The following is a 23,885-nucleotide window of genomic DNA, read 5'->3' on the forward strand; positions in this document are numbered from 1 at the left end:
TAGCGACTTCCTTCAGGAAGATCTGCCAAGAACTGACAGATTAATAATCAGCTACCTTAAACCTCAGGGGACTCAGCTCAGTGGGAGAGGGCACTTGCAGTAGGGCCAAAAATAGCCCTCAAACAAAATGAGACAAGCTATCTAAGTCATGATTTCCAGAACACCGTGAAAGATAAAACACATTCAGCAAAACGCAAACGTGAACGAATCTCATTCACCTAAAACAAAGGAGCAGAAGAGTCAGGAGTCATCGTGAAAGACTGGGGAGAAGGCTGAGAGCTGACGGATGCAGGGGTCCTTACCGGTGGAGTTTGCCACCGTAAAACGGCTTGGTGTGGAAGGTGATGCTGGCTGAGTAGCCCGTCTTGGCACAGGTGACACCGACTTTGCCGCCCAGTTCCACCCAAGGCACGGTCAGGATGGAGCGGGCGTATGCGCAGGGTAGGGAGAAGGTGTACTCTTCCCCGTGCTCCAGCAGACTGAGGACCCCTGCAAGCAAGATGTGAGGGGTCAGCATGTGCTTACACAAATGGAGATGTGCTCGTGCGCAGATTTTTCTCTCGTCTAACAACAAACATCACAGTTTCATTCAATCTTCATTTAACTTTGGGCAACACTGACTTCATTTATATGTGACAACATTTCCTGGTGATAAGGAAGAGAATTACATTTTTTTTTGTCTTTTTCCTTTCCTTTTTTATCGGTACCGGGGATTGAACTCACAACTGCCTGCTTACAAGGCAGGCGCTTATGCTGCTGAGCTAAATTCCCAGCCCGAGAATTACTTTCACTGTGACCTGATGATGTCTTTGGAGTTCACAGGGCCAGGGAATGTGACAGCAGAAGCAGCCTGAGTTTCCGTGAACATACCCACCAATAAAACAAAGTCACAAGGCCAAGGATGGTGGCACACGCCTCTAATCCCAGCACTCTGGAGGATGAGGCAGGAGCACTGCCGTGAGTTCGAAGCTCACTGCTGGGAGCGTGGGCTGTGGAGTGAGTTCCAGGCCAGCCTGAGCTGCATGCGGCCACAAGGCAGTGCTCAGGGCCTTGCCACTGGCATCACATTAGGACACAGTCCCAGTAGCACCGGCTGCCTCTTCAGCAGTCTGGGGAGAACCAGACAGCCACCGTCACCAGAGCAAAGGGCTTAGCTCAACGTGGTGGGAAAGTGCTTGCCATTCTAGTGGGTGCGTATAAAGAAGGAGAGACAATTCTACTGTGAAAACTCTGGATGTGACATATTTTGCTGAAATACTTAGGGTGAAGCTATACAAGGAGCCGGGTGGGGTTTCAGACAGTCACTATTCTACCGGGGCGAATTAGTTCCATCTGAAGTGATGATGTCTTTTTTTGATTTTTTTTGCGATACTAGGGATCAAACTCACAACCTTATGCTTGCCAGGCAGGCTTTTATGCCACTGAGCTAAATCCCTGGCCCTGAAGTGATGAAGTCTTTTTTTTTTTTAAAGCCAGTCAAATTTAGCAGTGTGGGGGGGTGGTATACCAACTTTAGTGACACTAATGTTAACAAGTTCTGATAACCCACTACCATCGGACCAGCAAAGTGATGAAGTCTTAAAGAGGATTTTGAGACCTACACCAAGGCTTACACTAATGAGTCATGATCCACACAAGGTCATGAAGAGATCCTGAAGTCACCAAGCTGTATTACTGGCTGAAGGACACACCAGACCTGCGTGTCTGGCCCCACCTCTCTCCGAGAGGTGGTCTGAACCTCTTCTTAATGCTCACCCACCAGGCCACGAGCCACAGAAACTTTTTTTTTTTGAGGCAAGGTCTCGCTATGCAGTTCAGGGTGGTCTTGAATTCGCAACAATCTTCCTGCCTCAGCCTCCTGAGTGCTGGGATTACAGGTGTGTACAACCACGTCTGGCACACATGGAAACTTTTATTTAATAGTTAATTTTCAGGGTAGGCAAAGATACGGTGGGATTCTACCGCAGCCCACAGTGAGCAGCACCAGACTGCAGCCAGCAATCCTCACCAGGGTCCCGGCCAGCTCCTCGGCAACTCGGTCGGGTCCTGGCTGACATCTACTCTACTGTACCAGGGCTGCGGGAGACAGGCAGGAGCCAGCAATGACTGCTGACTAACTCTAGGTTGGAAAAGGGCATTTTTATCAATTTTGTGAAAGTATCTTATCTATAAAAAACTTTTACTTGGGGCTGAGGATTTAGCTCAGCGGCATAAATGCCTGCCTTGCAAGCAGGCAGTCGTGGGTTCGATCCCTGGTACCGATAAAAAGGAAAAAGACAAACAAACACCTTTTACTTTATTGCTATATTTTAGATATACACAATGCTCACACTCATCATAGGGGATTTGTACCTGATATGTCTTGTTTCTTTTTTCCTGTTCCTCTCAACCCCTTTTCCCCTCCTGATTTACAAGAGCTTTGCTTCCAGTTTTTCCTTTGAGACAGGGTCTTACTGTGTAGTTCAGGTTGACCCTGAACTCACTCTGTAGCCAGGCTGGCCTTGATCCCCCTACCTCAGCCTCCCAAGTGCTGGGATTACAGGCGTGTGTCACCATGCCTGGCTATCTTATAGGCCAGGTTTATGAACTTTTCTTTCTTTCTTTTTTTTTTTTTTGATACTGGGGATTGAACTCACGACCTTGCGTTTGCTAAGCAGGCATTTAGGCCGCTGAGCTAAACCCCTTAAACTTTTATTTCTAAGAGTATTAAACTCTGAAGAGATACTCAACCAGTTTTGAGCAATGGATCCAGTATTCTAAAATCTCATTTATCTAAACTAAATTGAATTTCTTCCTATTGCTAACATCTAACAGGAACAAAATGAATACTAATAAATTCCATTTCCTTATTTTATTTACTTCCTGCTCAGAATAAACTATGTCATTTAATTTCCAAAATGCAGCGTGTGAATATATAATAGTGGCTGGATAATAAAAGCCTACTCAAGACATCTTCCCACATGACTAGGGGCCGAGGCCTCTCCTTCTGGCCTAAGGAATCCCTCTCCAGGAGGTGGGAGGGGCAGCCACTTGAGATTCCTTCTGTCCTCAGGGTCAGAGCATCAGGGCAGGTGACGCCCAACCCTGTCAGGCCTCAGCCTTTATGACCACCGCTAGATGGCGGGTTCCTTTCTAAACTGAATAACAGGGGCTAGGGACTAAGCTCAGTGGCACAGTACTTGCTTTGCAAGTGCGAGTTCCTGAGTTAGAGCCCTGGTACTGGAAAACAAAATCTAAAGTAAACAAACTGATCTATGAACTCTAAGGCAAGGGTTATAATACAGCTTCTGTCTGAAGTGGCCAAGTTTTTTTAAATAAATCATGAGGACTTCCCAATGCTGAGAGTTATAATTAACTTGAAATATTACTTGGGAATTAAAAAGACATCTCATAACAGAACTTAAAAACATGGCAAACTGAAAATAGGGATAAAACAATTTCCTCCTATTGTTGGGAGCCGCAGCCCCGAGCCCGGTCGCCTCACTTGGCGGACGTGAGGCCTGTAGTAAAGAGCAAAGCCTGAGGTAGATTACCCCTCCCATCGAGCACGTTAGTTTCCTGCTTACCGCGTAAGCAACCCGCTCAACAATATAGTCTGCCTGGCAACTGATGATGTTAGCCAATCAGCTTGCCTTGCTTACTTTAACATGATTGGACACTGTATCCGTTAGCCAATCAGCTTGCCTTGCTTACTTTAACATGATTGGACACTGTATCCGTATATATACTGGTGCCACCCCTGGGGGGGAAGAGGAAGCCCGGTAGAAGCCCGGAAGTAGAAGCCCAAAAGGAGCCGCGGAGAGCGGACCAGAGGAGGCTTCGGCTGGGAGCGATCCCAGGGCAGGCTGTACGGAGAAGGAAAATAAAAGAAAAGGTTGTCCACTGCCAGACTTTGTCGTGTGTCCTTCCTGCCGGCCGGGAGCGGACATCGACACTCCTATAACATTTTCACAAAAGCTTTTCTTTACAGTTAAAATGGCAGCTTTTCCCAGTATATTTTCATTAAATTTTTAATGGTCTCTGTGGAGATTTTTGTTTTGTATTATTGGCTGAAACACACTGTATTGCTTCAAATTATTTTTTCATACCTTTTGATAAAAGAGCAGTAAAATTTGGCAATGTATTTTTAAAATATTCATGGCCTCTAAACAGTTATGAGACATAAAGATGTATCAAGAAGGTATTTCTTTTTGTTCATTTTTTGAGACAAGGTCTCACTGTGCAGTTCCAGGCTGGTCTGAAAATCATGATGGAGCCTCTTGAGAGTCTCTTGTCTTAGCTTCCTGAGTACTAGAATTATAGGTGTGCACGACCATGACTGGCTGCAAGACATTTCTTGTTGTGACTTTTGGAAAGAATTTCAGTGTCCAAACAGCAGAAAATAAATTAACAAATGATGGCAAATGCATTTTACCTAATATTATACAGCCATTAAAAACAATGATATGAGAAAATGAATATATCTAGTATAAAAAAGTGGGTCACTAAACTATACATGCAGAATCCTAATTTTGTAAAACTAAATTTATGAGCATACACACAGAACACAAAATGATAGCAATTAAGTTATCTATTTCCTCTCTAGGGGTCAGAGATGCCTATCTCCTCCCTCACGTACTTTTTTGATGCTAAATATCTCTCACATGCAAACCAGGTAACCGGAGAACTTGTCGGGTCCACACCGCTCCCCCGCGCACTCACCCTCGCCCACCATGGTTACGCCAATGGACATTCCCAGGAACTTGCTCTTGGTCCACACGTGCGCGTTCACGCACATCCTCCGCTCTGCGCACTCGGCGTAGAAGCCGGACACTGGTGGGTGGTGCGACACCTGCTCAGCCACGAAGCGCACAGTGTAGCAGGGTGAGGTGGTGGGCTCCTCAGGCGCAGGGGCGGGCTGGGCCTCGGAGCCGTGCCTGGGCACCCGCCAGGAGCAGTGGAAGGTCTCCCCGAGGATGGGGTTGTAGGGCTTCTTGGCGATGGCGCCCTTCCGGCCTTCGTGGAAGGAGGTGAGGTAGTACTCCACGAAGCGGATCATCCTGTCCTCCGCTGAGGCGCCACTCGTGATGGCGACGAACAGGTCCGGGTGTGACATGAAGTCTGCGTACATCTCCAGCAGGGAGCGCTTCTCCAGGATGAAGGTGGGGAGCACCACCTGGGAGGAGAGGCCACAGGAGGCAAGATCAGGCAGTCCTGGAAAGCACTGAATTCTACACGGGGATTTACAGAAAAGGTCAAGCGGGTATGGTAGTGCCCACCTGTCATCCCAGCACCGGGGAGGCTGAGGCAGGAGGGTTGCAGTGAGCTCAAGGCCAGCATAAACCCCTCCCTAAAGTGACAGACAACAAAGAAAGCTTTTGCTCCCAACAGAAAATAAATACCCGTAGAAGGAAATGAGAGCCTGCTCAGTGGTTACCATTAAAAGCAAATTCAGGACATCAAGAGAGTCAGAAAGAATAGCAGAAGCTTCAGGCTTCCAGACTAGACACAAGGATCGCCAGGAAAATGCACTGAAGTCCAAGGTAGACGTGAGCCATGTGTATGTTGTATCCTATCTTGCCTTGAAGAATAAACTTCGGGGTGACTGACCACATTACGAGAGGAGGCCGCAAAGGCGGGTTCCTGAGAAGAGAGAGGACGCTCCTGCTAGTAAGTACGAACTCTCAACCCATGTCGGGGGCAAAGAACTGCTTCTAAGAAGAGAACTTTCAACATCGAAAGCTGTGTAAGACATAATGTTTTAAAGCACAATTGGAGAAGCTCTGAAAGAGTTCCACTCTTTGAAAGAGGAAACTGGCAGTATTTTTCAAGAGTCCTAAGATGTTCAGAGTCAGCCTGGTAATTATTCTTCCAGGAATTCAGCCTAAAGAAAAGAAATAATACAAGCAAAGAAAAGGAGTGCAAAATAGTAATTAAAATAATCTATATTTGAATGGGGCATGGTGGAGCATGCCTGAAATTCCAGCACTCAGGAGGCTGAGGCAGGACAATAATGAATTCAAGGTTTGCCTGGGCTATACAATGAGACCTGTCACCAGAAGAAAATCTACTAGTTGTCACAATAAAAACATCCACAAAAAGTCTACAATGGACACAAATAAACCTGTATCAAGATATGTCATTGCAACAAGATATGAATGGTTTCACAGAGCAAAGCAGCATTCACAAGAGGGCAGTGGCCAGAATGCCTTGAGGCTTTTTCAGAGAACTCTGCAGGGAGGGGTGGCTGACAAGTCCCATCCATGCCAGCGCGCAGCCTGAGGGCAAGACAGACCCCTATCAGATGCGGTCCCACAGAGTGAGACACTGAGGAAGACGGGACGAGGGGGTCCTGGTAGGGCGAGGACACAACTGGTGAACGCGCGGGTGTGTGAAACTCCTGCGGCCCCCTAGCTCGGCAGCCCCATAGAACATGTGGCCTCTTGGGGCAGCAGTTGTGCCATCTGGAGGCCGAATGGCCACTCCACCTTGGCCGATTTCTGACTCAGGCAGGAGGTGCACTGGGGCTCCATGCAGGACCCCCCCCCTCCACCTCCCGCAGATGCTCCCTGAATAGTGGGAGATCTGGCTCCTGCAGCCCCGGGGCGGGGATACTTGGTGCCTGTCTCAGCCTCCACCACCTGCTTTACCTGCTTCCTCCAGACCCCTGCCCCTGTAGGAGGAGGAGAGGCCGGGACCCAGGCGAGAGGGGTGCAGCCACCCCTCATCCTGCCAGCTATGCCTGTGCTGCTGCTTCCTACACTAAACCACAAGTCCATAGCACAGACACAGGGGAAAAACTGTCCAGCAAAGGAAGTGGATGACAAACGTCAGCTACATGGTCCGTGAACACTCAGTCTGGGCGTGGCCGACAGAACACATGTTTCACTGACTGGGCACAAATGTGGTGGGGGTCATCCGTGTGACAGAGGGCTTCACTGTCTGGGTTCTAGAACATTCTCTTCAATGAGCTTTCACCTCATCAGCCTCAATGCCATTTTTATGCCTCCCAGACTCAGCCTAGGACACCAAATACCACCCCAACTCCTACCAGCAACCCCTCTGAGGACCAGTCCCCTTAACCAGTTTCAAAGGTAACAAGACTTCCTGAGCTGCTACTGTGAAAATGCTTCCTGAACGAATGACAGGCAGCTGGAATATACGGGGACCAGAAGACTGGCCTAAGCCAAACCACAAGGCGGCCTCCCTACGCATGGGTCTCGCTGCATTGTGGCAGCTGACGGGACCTGATGAGAAAGCCACCTGGCCTGTCACGTCCGGGTCTCCTGCCAGGATTCTGCCTCGTCACAGGTTTCATGGGGTGATAAGGTGACAGGGCTGCAGCTCCACACTCTGAAGGTAGTGGGACTGCGTGCCACGCCGCACATTCAGTGTTCAGGCCGAGCCTGGTCTCCCGCCTGTCTGCTTCGTGGCGCTGCAGCCCGAAGCCAAGGTGCTGTGTACACTAAGCATGGAGTCCACCACTCCTGTCTCATCCTTGTGGTACTGGAGCTGCACCCTGGGCTTGCGCACAACAGACAGGGACACGACCATGAAGCTATGTCTCCAGCTCTTTTAAGAAATTTTATTTTGGTATAGGATCTTGCTAAATTGTCTGAGTTGGCTTTGAACTCGAGACCCTCCTGCTTCAGCCTTTTGAGGCGCTGGGATTATGGGTGTGCACCATCATGGCCAGCTTTGCTTTTATAAAATTTAGCTGAAGCATAGCCATGACTATCTACCTCTAGTACATCCTGCAGGAGAGGAGCTGCTACACAGAACATGGCCACTGTACTATCTGACCCTTTACAGCCAGTGTCAGGTGTACCCCAATGTGCTGCTCATACTCGGTGTTTAGGGCATGTGAAGATCAGTGCTCTGTCCAGCTCTGCAGGGTTCTATCCGCCTCAGACTTCACACTTGACACATTAATGTGCAGAAACAGTAAGACTACAGGTATTTATCTACCACAAGTCTCAGGTTTATTACAAAAACAAGAAGTATGAGGCCTAGCCTTAATCCCCGGTATTGGGGGAGAAAGCAGGGATGCATTAGGATACCAAACCAAGCATTATAGCTTGTGCCTGTGATGGCAGCAACTCAGGAGGCTGAGGCAGGAAGATCTGAAGTTCAAGATCAGCCTGTGCACCTTATGGAGACTGTTTTGAAACAATCTTTTCGTTTGCTCTTTGCAAGTCTTGCAACTTGAACTTGGTGCAGTCCAGGAAGATCAATGATCTTCCTGCCTGTCTCCTGAGTGCTGGGCTACCACACATGGCTTCCCAATAAACTCTTAAAGTTTGGGAATCAGCTAGAGCACTTGCTGAGCATTTAAGAGGCCCCAGTATCACCAAGAGAGAGGTGGGGAGGGAGGAAGAGAGAACTTAGTGGTGAACAGGAAAAGCCCAACCCCGTGAACAACCCCAGGTGTGGCCGCAAGGAGCTGGCCCGTGGTCAGCTCAGCCCCGCACATACCCGCGTCAGGTCCATGCCCAGCTTGAGCTGGGACAGGAGGTGCAGGATGATGCTGCGCTGCTCCTCCACAGCCCCCAGGTCGTCCTCCTTGTTGTCACAGGTGTCCTCTACTTCGTCGTCTGTGTTTATGTCCTCAGGCTCCTGAACACAAGCAGAGGTCTTGCCTGTAAATGTTACTAAGGTTTCGCAGCAGACTGGATGCCTACATATTTGGGCCAGGTTCCTCCTGAAACACCACTGTCATTACTGCCAAACGGGACATGTCTCCTCCAGAGAGCCCGTTACTTCTGCTATGGGAAACACTGGATTTGCCATCTGTGTGACATACGAGATGTGAGTGTTGTACAAGAAAGAAGGAAGAAGATTTCATCTGAGTCCCACACTCTGACTGCCTGTCGGGGACACCACCACTGCCTGACATGGCAGTGGTCTGAGAATGAAAATCTTTCTTTTTTTGAGCTACCAGGAGAAGTTGTTCTAGAAGCACCTGCGTGTCAAGGCTACTGCCCATGAACGGTGTTTTACATTGTCTGATGGGGACTGACCCAGAGTCTCCTGCATGGCAGGTGAGGGCTCCCTGCCAAGCTACCCTCACCATGAGTCCTAGCCAGCTTGAGGCACCTGCCCAGAACCCTGGAGCTGCTCTCCAGCGGCTGGAAAGCTTCAAAGGTCTCTGCCTGGCTTCATGACTACTCAGACTCACAATGAAGCCATTCCTGGAAAAGCTGAAGATGTGCTTTTATCTCAGGAGACGTCTAGCCCTAAGTGACTGACTAGGACAGATGATTTCATATTTAATTCTATTTAAACAAATAGCAGCTTTGTATCCCAACGTTCTATAAAATCCATCAGCCATCACCATCCAGGTCTCTCTTGGGGACACCTGGCAGCATCTCTTAGAAAGACAATTTTATGTGGGTGTTGCTCTGACTTATTTGTAGCTGTCTCCTCGAAGCTCCTGAGGGCATAGGTGGGCTTTTCAAAGGTGGCTGGACCTAGGGTGCATACTGCTGGGATCAAGGATGTGGTGCTGGGATTGATTCACTGTTTGATGCTAGGGTTAGAGTTGCCCTACCCTGGCTGTGAGTGCCGCCTGCCCAAAGAATGTAAACCCTAGATAGGAGATATGGGACCGAAAGAGGTCACTGTGTATAGCTTGTCATTTGCAGTTTGCTGCCTTCTGTCCATGAACTGTTTCTACTCTGTGATGCCACCCTGCCTTGGAGTCAGCAGACAGTGGACTAAAACCTGTACAAATTGTGAGCTAAATAAACCTTTCCTCCTTTTAACTCTGGGTGTTGGCCAGCTTGTTTCTGTAATGAGAAAGGTGACTAACACAGATGTCATCTTTCTGTATTTCATTAGATTTGAGTAATGACAATTTCTAAAAGGAAATGATCTTGTTAATGTCTTTGCTTCTCATTTTTCCCTTCCACTAGAAAACAGGAAACCTATCTGTTTTATGCAGCTAGATACGGAAAACTGGTCCTAGCCACACACAAAATCAAAAACTTAAAACCTACAAAATACTAAAACAAAATATAATGCACACAGCAACAAAGTTGAAGGATAATCTATTTCTGCTTTTCTCTTGTCTTCAGCTTTCTCCTTTTCTTTTTTTTTTTTTGTCTTTTTCATTTTTATTGGTATTGGGGATCAAACTCACGACTGTCTGCTTGCAAGGCAGGTGCTTATGCCGTTGAGCTAAATCCCCAGCCCTAGCTTCCTCCTTTTCTACTATCTATCTGTTAAGGAAGTCTGGATCAACACATATGCTGAAGAATCAACTGACAGTCGAGTTTCTTTCTTTGTGTTAGGATCACACAGACAAGACTGGGGATTTAGCTCAGCGGCAAAAGCACCTGCCTTGCAAGCAGGCAGTCGTGAGTTCGATCCCTGGTACTGATAAAAAGGAAAAAGTCCAAAAAAAAAAAAAAAAAAAAAATCTCCAGGATCACACAGACCAGCTGGCTGTGACGGTGAATACCTGTAACCCCTTACAAGGCTGAGACAGGAGGGTGACAAGTTTACGGCCAGCTGAGCAACCTAGTAAGACCCTAAAAATGAGAAAGGCTTGGGAGTGTAGTTCAGCAGTACATGGTATGAGGTCCTGGGTTCAACTTGCTGAATGCAAAACAAAATAAACCCTCAAAACAAGCAAACAAAAACCCCACATAATCACCATTTGCACAGATCAGGACCGCTTCTGCTTTTGGGATCCTAAGCAGACATCCCAAAGGCTTTCTGAATCCTCCTCCTGGATGGCTAACCTGGCAGGAAGAGTTCCCTACATACACCTACATCTAGTGGGCAGCACAGCCTAAGTGTGCTTACAACGTGGACCTATGGTAAGTGTGGGGAAGTTCATCCTCCTCTTTCTCTCTACACAGGGACACCAAATGCTATTAAGTGAGACTATCTAGTTTTGTGAGACCCCAGGAAGAGAAAGCCTGCTGGTCTAGAATAAATATTGCTTTCTGAGTCTCTGCAAAGGTAACATGACATCTGGGGTTAGAAGCCGGGCCATGGATGAATAACGCAAATGCAACTTTGGGGGCTAAGGGATGGCTCGGTGGCTGAGTGCAGGCTTGGCATGTGCAGAGCCCTGGCTTCAGTACCTAGCACAGGAAGGAAGGAAGGAAAGATAGATGGATGGACAAACAGCTTTAAAACCACAGTCATTTTATGATTTGAACTTCCTCCAATGAAAATATTATGTTAAAGAAATAAAACTTAACCTAGCTGTATGCTCTCTTTTTTGTCTTTTTGAATAAGGTCTCACTATGCAGTTCAGGCTGGCTTTGAGCTTACTTTGTAGCACAGGCTGGTCTCGAACTCCCAACGATACTCTTGCCCCAGCCTTCCGAGTACTGGGATTACAGGTGTGAGCCACTATGCCCAGTGGGCAGTATGCTCTTTAAAAAATAGTTTTATTCTAGGCACAGCAATGTATGCCTTTAATTCCAGTTACTAGGGAGGTTGTGGTAGGAGTGACATAAATGTGAGGATATCTGTGAAACTTTAGCAGACTGTCTCAAAAAACAAATGGCTGGAGCTGGGCGTAGTGGTGCACCCTGTAACCCTGGCACTCTATAAGGCTGAGGCAGCAGGATCACAAGTTCAAACCCAGCCTGGGCAACACAGTGAAATAGACTTCGTCTCAAAATAAAAAGGACCAGGTATAGCTCAGTGCAAGGCCCTGGGTTCAATCCTCAGCACCACAAGGAAAGTGAAAAAACCTCATTTTTTCAACCTTGCAAAATCCTAGCTTGTAGATGGCACCACAAGCCTTTCTTGTCACTTAGGCCCCCAAACCTGAAGTTTTCTTTGGTCTAACCCTATATCCAATCACAAATCCAAATGACTTTTCATCTGAAATGTCCACTAGCTATTCCTGAGTTGTTTCCAGTTCCTCAGGAGCCTTTTGGACACTTAACTCCATGGGGCACCACACACCAGTCCCAGCAGCTCCATTCTTCCTGATGCTCACGGCCCTGTTGCCCGAATCACATCAAGACTCCATCTCGGTAACTTTCATGTTCTCCAGGAGGAATAGTTTATAGCATGCTGTAGCATGAGGTCCAACAGGCCTGAAGTCACTTCCGCTAAGCTCTATGACATTCATGTTCTCCTCACGTAATCCTGCAGATATGGTCATCCTGACTTTCCACAAAGAAACTGGAGCTCAAAGTGGCTCATTACCCAGGGCCATGTGTACCAGTAGACTCGTCCTGAGTTTGCCGCCATTGGGATGATAAACCCCTGCCTATGTTGCTCCTCTTTCCTCTTCCACTCCTTGGACTCTGCCTCTTTCAAAGCATCACTCCAGGCCCATCCGCCCTGCTCAATGTCTTTAACGCTCACCTCCTGGCAGAGTAACCCAGATGGGCGGACGCAAACACACAGTTCCCATGAGTCGTGGACTGCAGGCAGGCTGGGTCTCCCCAAGAATAGCCCTGCATCTTGGGGTTTCTGCTTCCCTTCCACACCCTAACGTTGGACCTGTCACCTCCAGACCGTGTAATACACAGCTGCCAACTGTCTGACTCTGCAAATGGGCCAAGAAGAAAGCTGCAAGCAAAAGGTGTTTCTCGTTCCCTTGTCTGGTCTGCTTCTCCGGACACCCTGCTTGCCCACCTGCCTCTGTCAAAGGCTGGCCAGTGCTGGAGGTCCTTGTCCCACGCTTCCCCAGGCAGTGATTTACTAATATGTAAGCAAGCATGAAACACTGCTCTGGGCAAGTGAGTCTGTCTGGGGCACGACCTAAATGTGAAGAAAGAGTCCAAAGACAGGGAGTGGGAAAACCAGTAAGCAGGATAATCCAGCATTGTGCTATTTGTAACGATGAGGAACGAATGAACGAATTAGACACTCATTCATAGGGATGTCAAGTTGATAACCTGCTTCAGCTTTTAAAACTTTAAATTATTATCTTTTGGTACTAGGAACTGAACTCAGGGCCTCACACTTGTGAAGCTGGCACTGTGCTGCTGAGCTACATTCCTTGCCTAAGACCTTAATTATATAGGCTAGGGCGCCACAGAAAAATACTGATGAGGATATCAAGCAAAATGTCTTAAAACTGTCTATGTAAATTATGGCAGCAAAAGAAGTAACAAATGTGGGGCCAGAGGTTTAGCTCTGCGGCACAAGCGCCTGCCTCGCAAGTGTGAGGTTGCAAGTTCAATCCCCGGTACCAAAAAAAAAAAAAAAAAAAAAAAAAAGAAGCAACATATGTGAACACAAAGGGCAAAAAGTTAGTGTGATTTGTAACACTGGTAGATGTATGAATATGATAAATACTTCAGTTTCTCAAAAAATGAAATGTAGCTGGGTGTGGTGGCCCATACCTGTTATCCCAGCACTCCAGGAGGCTATAGCAGGAGGATCCCTGCAAGCTTGAGGCCAGCCTGGGTTACACAGTGAGTTCAAGGCTAGGCTAGAGCACATAGTGAGACCCTGTCTCAAAAACCCAAACAAACAAACAACCCCCCCCCAAAACAAAACAAAACAATGTAAAATGATAATATTTTATAAAAATATTAAACCCTGAGAGCCTATGTGTTTTTTTTTTTTTTTTTTTAAGTGGTACTGGGGATTGAACTCATAACCTTGAGCTTCCCAGGCAGGCGTTTATGCCACTGAGCTAAATCCCTGGCCCAGCTTCGGATAATACTGAATTTAGAACAACTGGCTTTGCTATGAAAAGCTTACTACAACAGTAAATGTTGGAGCTTGAGAATGTACCAGTAAAGATATAGTAAACAATATTACAATAATGGAATAAAAAGTGTGATATAAATATTGTGCAAAAATCCTGTTAGGGAGCTTTTGCCCAGGAAACAGGAAACAGGAAATCATGCAAGTTTCAGTTTTTCAAATGACACGTTTATCAGGCAAGAATAAACAGCATGAAAGAGGGCTAGAGATTTAACCTGGAGTGCGGCGTGGTCACGATTAACACCAGAACGGTCTGCCCAAAGCCAACGAGGTTTGAAGTGGAACAGAGCTTGGGCTTGGGGGCACTGCCTGTGCTGACTCAGTGCCCCAGAGCTAGAGGAGCAGTGCCCCTCGCAGTGCACTGGGTTCTGCTCTCTCTTACCCTGGTTGTGGGTCCAGGCTCCGCAGCCACCTGCTCCTGGGGAACGGCCACTGCTTTCTCCGGCTCCATGGAAAAGAGTGGCTCAGCTCCATTTCTGTAATGGTTGGAAAGAGGGATCTTTGGTTCCAGCCACTCGATTGTCGTTCCTGGTGAGGAAAGAGAAGACTTCTGCTCAAATGTGCTCATAATCTGGCAAATTCGGGAGATGTGGATTTTATTTAAACAATGAGTTTCCCGCTTACACAACTAATTCACTTGTCAGAGGACCTGAGAAGACAGCCGAGGCTCTCATTAGCATGAGCACCACGATTGGGCGTTTTACAGAGCCACTTGCAAGCTGAAATCAGATCCTGCTGAAAAGAAATTAACCCTGAGCAGCACTGAACTCACTTCTCCTCAGTCACCTGAAGTGAGTTTCCAGCTGGCTCACATCACCCTCTCTGTCGAACTATGTGACAAAATGCACTCCGGCTAAGTTAGGAGGCCAAAGGCAAGGGAGCCCGACTGAGATGGTCACCTGCTCCCCTTTTTCCGGCAGCAGGCTGCTAACCAGGCCCCTGGCCTCACTGAAGACCTGCAGGTGCATGTCCTCCTTCCCCTTTTCAGTCCTAAGCAAGCCCCGCACAACTTTCAGACCAAAAGACTGCGCTCCTAAATAAGTAATGGCTGACCCAGTGAGAGACAGCAGTCATGTTTACGACCTGTCATCTTCTCCGTGCATGACTCAAGAGGTCTTCGGTTACTCTTAACTAGTTTAACGAAGTGGATTCTATGGCTAATCAATAATGGAAACTGTTCCACTTGATTTGGGAGGCTGATCTAGGTTTCGCAGAGGCTGGGCTACTGACTGTTGTAATAAAGGGGCTCTGGCTACTATGGCAGGAATCTGCAGAGCAAGGGCTTTCCTGCCTGCCACACACTCCCACTTCAGCAGATGAACAAATCTCAGAGCACCCGCCTGGCCTGGTTCTGGGTCCCTCAGCCCGATTCCGACAAGGACCACCTGGGTTGTAAACTGAGGCGGAGTGGCCTGTCTCTCTGGAAGGCCCTCTCGCTCATCCTCCTGTCACTCCTGGACTACCTGGTTTTCAGGGTCTGCGCCCTTGTCCAGCCTCCAGACTGTTCTGGTTGGTACCATTTTCTAAATATTATCTTATGTATCCTACTCACATTCATTTCTCTACTGGAACTGGACTATGATTAGGGGATTTTTTGGTGGCAGTACTAGGGATCAAACCTAGCACCCTGCAGGACTAGGAAGTCTTTCAGGAGGATACACATCTGATTGGAGTCTCTAACAGAACCCTGGCCTCCACCTACAATCGCTGTGAGAACAGCTAAGAAATGTAGAATTTTGGCACACGAGAGGATGGAGCCCATACTACATCTGTCTGACTTTGATAAAACTCTTTCCCAGAGAAAGAGTCCTGCTGACTTTCTAAAATGCTTCTTTCACAAGTAAGGGAAGCAAGTTAGAAAGGAGAACACAGAGTGGTTGTGAAATACTTTAGTGACCACATAGGACACCCCAGGGTGAGTTTGCTCCTCTCATTTTAGAAGCGCTTATCTGTACTCCCATGCAGTAATAACCTTTTCTCCAGTTACTTCCAGCAAACACATGGTCAAATGCCAGCTGTGCCCTAAAAGTGTCTGATAGACTTGTATAAACCAATTCAACAATGAGCAGTGGGCTGAACCAAAACTCAAGACATGAAGCCGGCATTTTCACTTTGGTCACGTGGATGGACAGGGGCAATGTTTTATAGGAATGCAGGAGCTGCTCAGTTTTTATCCCATGGAGTGCTGAGGTCTCTAGAGAACACTATCGGGCAGGAAATCATTTCAAACTCGGTGAAGAGCACCCTTAGCAAGAACTTGTTTAACAATGTGACTATTAAAACTAGCGGCCCCTGTTTTTAGAAAGGTTTTCCAGGTCAGAGTGACAACGGACGGGCTCCCTCCAGTGCGGGCAGCATACCTGCAGGCAGCGAGCCCTTCTGGTGGGACGCGTGCTGCAACTGCAGGATGTGGAAGCAGTCATTCAGGCAGTTCATCGTGGCCATGGATGTCGCTTTGAGCATCAGGAGGTCTTGGTCCAGGGAGCTGAGGAGGCCAGAGGCGGGAAGGCATTCAATTCGTCTGATCAAGTCTCTCTGCTGCCCTTCCGCGTGAGACATCATCTAAGGAAGACAACAGTTCTGGTTCTTCTTTCTTTCTTTCTTTTTTTTAGACAAGGACTCACTATAATGTTGTTCAGGCTGGCCTTGAGCTCACAAAGTGGCCCAGGTTGGGACCAAACTTGCAGCAACCCTCCTGCCTCAGCTTCTCAGGTGCTGGGATTAGTGTGCACCATACCTGGCTCCAGTCATTTCTGAATCACATATACACATGCAGTGCCATTTATGAACTACTTTCAGCTTCTAAGCATCTTTCAGGACAGACTCAGCTTAGGAATCTCTTTGAAGTCTGCTAGGCTTTTCCAGAGGCTTAGTGGGTGCTTATCCACGGAGCAAGACTATGACCTTTTTCTCTGGAAGCAACAAAGGCTTGCCATTTTATTAACAGTGTAAATTGTATAACCCACTGAAGGAACATTCTGGAACATCTTTAATAGTAGTATCAGACATTTCATTCCAAAGAAAAAAGTCAGGGTTGAGGGTACGACTCAGTGGTAGATTACTTGCCTAGCATGTCCAAGGCACTGCGTTCCAACCCTAGCACTGCTAACCTAACTACCTACCTAACACCAAAGTAAATTCCCAAGCCAGCTGCTCTTAACCACCTTCATCTCAAACCTCAGGTCAAGTTAATCAGAAGCTCTACTGAGTTTATCCGGTTCTTCCTTCCTAAGCGTTCTGGTCCTGTCAAGCTGGCTTTGCTACCAGCCCTGGGTACGAGCTTTCAGGCTGAGAGTTTAATACACTGTGCTGTGCTTAGGAGCCCTGATCGCCTTTCCTAGTGGAGCCAGTAGAATACTGATGATGGAGGAGAAATTCAATTTTTTTAGATGAAAATTGAAATTATGATGCTTACTTTTAGTTGTAAGCAAAAGGTTCTTGTAACTGATGTTAGAAGTGAAGAGATTTAAGCAAGTAGCACAACTGTGGCTAGAAAAAAATAAACTTTAAAAAGTCAATGTCAGCACCCGGCAACGGCACTCTCCACACTGAGCAAGTCAGCCACAGACAGTAGTCACAAAGAAGTGGAACAATGAATCATGAGATTCTGACATGGCAGAACCAGTGACTTGAGAAAAAAGCTTCAGGAAAGCTGAAACTTTGGCTGAGTTCTGTAGCTCCATGTGACAATGGTTACAATGGTACTTCATGTAGGTGGCCTTGCAAGTGTGTAAAAACCAGCCCAGATCATTCATGTGCTACTCATAAGGCACAGATTAAATGACTCTGAAGCAAGCACTGAAGCAGCACTGCAGCACTGCAATGAAGCAGCACTACTGAGAGACAGTAAACCCTAAAACAGAGCACTCTGATTCGGTATCTTCTGTAGTACATCTGTGTATATATTAACATGACATTATTCCCAACAGTCAGCTGCTTTTATCAACTGTCACTTAATCTCACACTGACTCACCCAGGGACCTAGATTAAAATGCACCTTCTGCACGTACTCTCCAGCCCTCCCTGGGTATTGTGATCTCCAGAGCTGGAGTTTCTCAGCAGAGCTGGGGATGCTCTGGTGGGGTGGGGGTAGAGAAGAGCAGGGGCAGTGGCTGTGATATCAGCTTGTATGACACCATATAACAGATTTATAATTTTATTTTAAAACAAACAAGTTATTTAAATTTGCTTTGAACTGTAATAAGATAAATCTTAATACATTTAACTCATATAAAACAAAAGTTTTTTGAAGTCCTCCATAACTTTTCAGATAAGAGTGTCCCCAAGATCAGAGTCTGAGGACCTAGAACCACAGGTCAGCCTGGTAACAAAAGTTCTCTCAATTTCTTGGAAGAGAAACAACATTTGCGTGGCCTCAGAATACTTCCCCGAGACACTAAGTACAGATGGGAAGACAGCAACTCTTGCAGAAACTCAAAAACTCACTCTAACCACGTGACCGGGCCATCATGACCAGCACACAGTGTCCTAAAGTCTATAACCTCTCCAAAACCATGAGAAAATACCAGACAGACTCAAATTCGAGAATCTAAAAACGGCCTGGGGATACAGCTCAGCAACATATCGCCTGGCCCACAAGGATGAGGTTGTGGGTTCAATTCCTGGTGCCAAAATAATAAAAACAAAACAACCCCCCTCCCAAAACCCTAAATGATCAGTGATCGAAAGAAAAAAAAAGATTCAGAAATAATTATAGTAGCCACGTGTGGTGGTGCACGCCTATAATCCCAGCACTCAGGAGGCGGAGACAGGACTGGCGTGAGTTTGGGGCCAGCCTGGGGTACATAGTGAGTTCAGGCAAACTGAACTGTACAGAGAGCAAGACCCTATCTCAAAAAAAAAAAAAAAAAAAAAAAAAGAGAAATAACTAAATGCAAAGCATTACTCAGAAGGATACAATCCAAAACCAGAACAAGAAGTATGACATTATTATCACTTCCTGGTCTTGATAAATAACACTATAGTTATGTAGGATAACAATTATCACAGCAGATCTGATGAGGAATATACAGAAATCCTATGCTATTCTTCCAATTTTTTTTACAAATTTAAAATTATTTCAAAACAAGCTTTCAAAGTTTTCTGAGTTGGTGAACAGCATCAACCAAAGCTTCCCAGCTGCTCTGCTGGCTAAGAACTGCTGGGGGCGGGAGGCGGGGCTCAGAAGCCCTCTAAGGCTCTGCCTTCCACGCTCACTCTAACGTTCCTGCTGGCTGGCACCACTGGTAGTACATTCGTGTCCATCTGCAGCCTGTATCTCTGGGTACACATGGATCTTATCACCTTTACTGATCTTTTTCCTAATCAAATTCAATCAGAGCCACCTGACATATGAATTATGGCCCTTCTGTGTACCCACAATGAAAAGAATCTAGCCAGGTATGGCAGTAAATGTTTGTAATCTAGCACTCGGGAGGCTGAGGCAGGAGGACTGCTGTGAGTTTCAGGCCAGCCTGGGCTACAGAGTTTACGGCCAGCTTGAACTGCATAGCAAAAACTCTGACTCAAAGAAAAACAAAATGTGCCTGGAACTCGCAGCAATCCTGTCTCAGCCTCTCATGTGCTGAGATTACAGATGTGCACCACCACACATGGCTGGCACATTTCTTCAATGCTCTAAACTTCAGTTTCTTCACCTATAAGCTTTTTTCAGATTCATGCTGGAAACTGAACCCAAGGCCTTTGCACTGAGTAACACTACAGGACCACTTTAACATCATTTTATTTTGAAACACAATCTCCCTAAATTGCCAAAGCTGGGTTTAAATGTGGACCCTCCTGCCTCTGCTGCTCAAAGTTGTGAGACTACAGGCCTGTATTACTAGCCCTGATTTATTTTTTTGAGACAAAGTCTTGCTATGCAGGCTGGCCTCGAACTTGCAGCGATCCTCCTGCCTCAGCCTCCCTGGTGCTGGGATTATGGGAATGAGGACCCTGTTCGGCTAGACCATATTTACAAATACGACTCAAAACAGCTCAACAGAGGGTACATTCTCCTCAGCATCCTACTTTGAATTATTTGGGTGTGATTTACAGTACTATTTTCAGCAATCTATTTCTAAGACATCAGAAAACTCTATCAACTGTAATTCAGCAATTAATGTCTCAAATATTCAGAACCTAACAGACCATATCCTTTGACACCTAGAATTATCTGGTACTCAATTTAAAAGAGAAAGACAGGGGCCAAGGATTTAGCTCAGTAGCATAAAGCACCTGTCTGGCAAGTATAAGGTCGTGAGTTCAATCCCCAGTACCAAAAAACAAAATAAAACAAAACACAGAAAAGGTGAGACAAGGCAAAATCAAGGACTTAACTATCTGCTCTGTGTATGTCTAAAATTTTCTGAACGTATCAGTCTTCAGGCTTTTGTTTTGATGTGCTTGTTTTTTGTGCCGGTTGAACTTGGACTGTGTGTGGGCTAAGCAGATGCTCCACCACTGTGCTCCACACTCCGTTCCCTACCTCAGGTTTTTAAGAGGAGTCACAGCTGGGAATTGTGGTGCATGCCTGAAATCCCACCTACGGAGAGGGTAAGGCAAGAGGATCACAATTCGAGGCCAGGCTGGGCAATTCAGGCAGATCCTCTCTCACAATTTTAAAAATGGGGGGGATGAGGGTGTAGTCTAGTGGGGGACCCTTGCCTGGGTTCAGTTCCTAGCGCTGTCCCTACTCAGAACAGAAAAAGCATCACTTGCTTGGCTCTGTACTCTGCCCCGGAGGCCCCGCAATTCTCTGACCCCTCATTTTACCCTAAAGCAATTTATTCTCCTGGAGACACAAAAGGCAGACACAGACTTCTGTAAAATGATAGTGTACCTAGCGCAGGGCTGACAGATACAGCAAACCTGGATGCTATATAATCAGGGAATTTTTATCACTTAAAAGCATCTTGTGAAAATACTAGACAGGAAACACAAGCCACATTTCAAAAATTCTGGTGAGAAACCAAGCAGGATGAGATGCCGCTTTATGCGCGTGCCCGACCTCAGGCTCACTGACCTCTCTGACCTCCACGAGGTGGTCGGGCGCTAGGGGCACTCTCCTGCTCGAGGGCTGCAGCTTGGGGTGCCCGACGCTGAAGAAGGAGACGGCGTTCTGACTCGGCCTCCGCTGGGTGATGGGAGAATTCCCGCTGGAAGCAAGCGAGAAGCTCCGAGACTTCAAAGGAGGGTTATTCTGCCAGATAAAGAGAATCATTCCGCTTAACAGGGCTGCGCTGCCAGCCACCTGAGATTGATTCAGCACCTGCCACTTAAGAGGAATGAGCCTCACAAGTGACCAGGATACTCTGTGCTCCTTACATTAGAATAGTAGCAACGCTTTTCTCATTTCAGACTGTAGAACAAGGTTAACACAAAAGCTGTGCTCAGCGACATGCAGATAGATGTAAAACAACAAAAGTGTACCTCTGAACAAACTGTTACCCGCCACTCCTTCGGGTGGCTGGAGTCCTGCAGAGTCCTGCAAAGCTATCTTGGTCAGAGTTCTCAAAACCCAGGCTGTGGAGCTAAACTATGATTCCTAAAGATTAGTGATGTCAAACACCAGGACGAATTAAAAACAAAAGTAAAACTCAAGCCTCCCCCTAGGTAGGGGTCCTTTAAATATGCCATCTATTATCTTCAAACATCTCTACTTTCAGATTTCAGATATACACTCTCCTTTTTCCTAACAAAAATAAAAACACCCAAAGAAGGCCACAAAAGAGCAACTACTAAGCACACAAAGGATGCGCCCTGCGGTTAGCCACAGGGAGAGAGCCTGAGATCACAGCCAGAGCCGACCCCATCCACCACGCACGGGCGAGGGGATCGAGGACCTGGCGCCCTCATACACACTCGGGGTGAGGGGCGCTGGGGAAAGACTGCCAGTGCCTCAGAGTTACTCTGTCACCTATAAGTCTGCTCCTAGACCCGTGTTCTGGAGAACTGCAGCACACACTGACGGTTTGCATTCACTTCAGGGAACGCACTGCAAAAATCCCTTTTGAAATACTCCCCTCTCTCCTCGCCAGACACACTCATCACGGGGTCCATCTATCGTGGCTTTATGAGTGTGATCAAAAATATGGTGACTGCAGCCACTGTGCCACCGAACTGAACTCGGGCTCATAGAAACGTGGCGCTGTGTCCTTGTCCAGCACTTTCGGTGGACCTGGTACCACGTGACTTCTGGCTCTTCCCTAAAGTCCCAATGACTGCAAAATGTGAATGTTTTGAATCCATTCTTAATATCCAAGTAGCCAGACCAGTGTGACCAGAAACACCTATGAAAGAGACCCCCAGCACTGTGGCAGGACGTGGCAAGGGTGATGGGATGAGCATCTGAAGCAAAAGGAGGACGCTTGAGGGGACTTTGCAGCCATGTGTCTTTTACTACAATACATTTTGGAAAGTTGAACATTCACTGTATTTTTTTTTTTCTTTTTTTTTTTGAGTCAGTCTTGCTATGTAGTTCAGACTGATCTTGAACTCACTACGGGGCCCAGGCTGGCCACCATCCTCCTGCCTCAGCCTCCTGAGTGCGGGGATTACAGGTGTGAGCTGCCATACCCAGCTTCACTGTGTTTTTCAACCATACCCAACACTTCAGCATTGTTCATATTATCTATAAAATGGATACAACCCAAGTGTGCAATGATCTGATGCATGATACACACAGGTGGTACACGTGTATACATCAGAACATTACTCACTATTTAAGAATAATAATGGCTTCGGGGCTGGGGGTTTAGCTCAGCGGCATAAGCGCCTGCCTTGCAAGCAGGCAGTCATGAGTTTGATCCCCAGTACCGATAAAAATGAAAAAGACAAAAAAAAAAAAAAAAAAAAAGAATAATAACGGCTTCATGTTGAGGATAAATTAGAAAAAAAATAAAAATAATAATGGCTGGGGGTGGAGATACATGTTTGTGATCCCAGCAGTTGGGAGGCTGAGGCAGGAGGATCACTGTGCGTTCAAGGCCAGCCTGGGCTACAAATCAAGTTCAAGACCAGCCTGAACTGCATAATGAGACCGTATCTCAAAAAGACAAAAATACAAACCAATAAACAACACTGTACTGCTACACTCAAGGATACCAGCAAATTTCAGAAAGATGATACTGAGTGGGTTCTGTTGACGGTGCATCCCTGTAATCCCAGTACTCTGGGAGAAAGGCTGAGGCAGAAGGATCACAGACGGGAGCCCAGCCTGGGCAATTCAGGAACTTAGTGAGACTGTGTCTAAATTTTCAAAAAGGGCTGAGAATATAGCTTAATGGAAAGGCCTTGCGTCCAATCTCCAGTAATGGAAAAAAATAATATTTTTGCTAAGTGAAGAAAGTCAGACATGATAAACCACACTTTATCTGAAGCCATCTGCATAATACATCCTTGGAAACTGAAACAGACTGGGGCTTGCCAAGGGCTGGAAAGGCAGAATGAGCACAAGGATGGCTGTGGACTTCCACAGAGGTCATGAAAAGGACCTCCCAAATGGCTGCTGCAGTTGCACAACTTTGGGAATCTGCAAAAACGCACAAAAGCTGTGGGTTCTGCACTGACTGCGAGTGTCCCCGCGTGGAAACTGAAAACCGTGCTTTCCAGGGCCCCAACCTCACAGCCGCCTGCCTACCTTCCCAATGGCCTCTGTGTGGTGCTGCGTGCAGATCTGCAGCCGGCTGACCCAGTGCTGCCTCTCCTTGGCGTCTGTGGCTGGAAAGAAGCACACATGGCACTGTGACCCTGGGAGTGTGGCCGCCGTTCCCACGTCACTCACAGAGCAGGTAGCTGACGGGTAACACCTGGCCCCTCTGGGTGAGGGCTGATGTCCCCCAGTGAAGCTCGGCAGGCAGAGGCCGTGGCACATGAGGGACTGAGACCCCGAGAGGCAGGCGGCTGGCACGGGCGAAGAGAGGCCTCCAGCCCTGTGCTGTGGTGCGTGTTTGTTTACGGAGATCACTTCTAAGGGTCGGTGTGAGCGAAGGGTAATTTCCGGCCACCTCGGATCACCATTCTGCTCTACACCATTTCTCAGATGAAGCCACAAACTCTACACAATTCCGTGCATCCTCATATCGGTCTTGCGGGCCTTTTAACAAACCCCAAGTACATACATTAGTCCCCGAAAACTGCAAAGCGGGTACTGAAGCCAAGTCAGAGAAAGGGGCGAAACCTCTCTGGCAGATGCAGTATTCAGCGAGTCT

At 47.1% G+C, this 23,885-nt stretch overlaps 1 protein-coding gene across 2 annotated transcripts in view; it reads right to left on the reverse strand.

The window, feature by feature from the left end:
- Positions 1 to 23,885, reverse strand: part of Osbpl11 (oxysterol binding protein like 11) — a 59,095-nt gene that overhangs the window by 14,024 nt on the left and 21,186 nt on the right. For both annotated transcript variants that reach the window (XM_063261107.1, XM_003477045.4), the window contains exons 4-10: positions 23,315 to 23,394; positions 20,699 to 20,875; positions 16,035 to 16,236; positions 14,057 to 14,202; positions 8,455 to 8,595; positions 4,702 to 5,155; positions 303 to 489 (exon numbers count right to left, since the gene is read on the reverse strand). In XM_063261107.1, coding sequence (XP_063117177.1) covers positions 303 to 489; positions 4,702 to 5,155; positions 8,455 to 8,595; positions 14,057 to 14,202; positions 16,035 to 16,236; positions 20,699 to 20,875; positions 23,315 to 23,394 — 1,387 coding nt within the window. The remainder of the gene's footprint in view (positions 1 to 302; positions 490 to 4,701; positions 5,156 to 8,454; positions 8,596 to 14,056; positions 14,203 to 16,034; positions 16,237 to 20,698; positions 20,876 to 23,314; positions 23,395 to 23,885) is intronic.

Source organism: Cavia porcellus, unplaced genomic scaffold, assembly GCF_034190915.1.
Source record: "Cavia porcellus strain 051 isolate PalLab524CR breed Dunkin Hartley unplaced genomic scaffold, mCavPor4.1 scaffold_14, whole genome shotgun sequence".
In the NCBI taxonomy this organism is placed as follows: domain Eukaryota; kingdom Metazoa; phylum Chordata; class Mammalia; order Rodentia; family Caviidae; genus Cavia; species Cavia porcellus.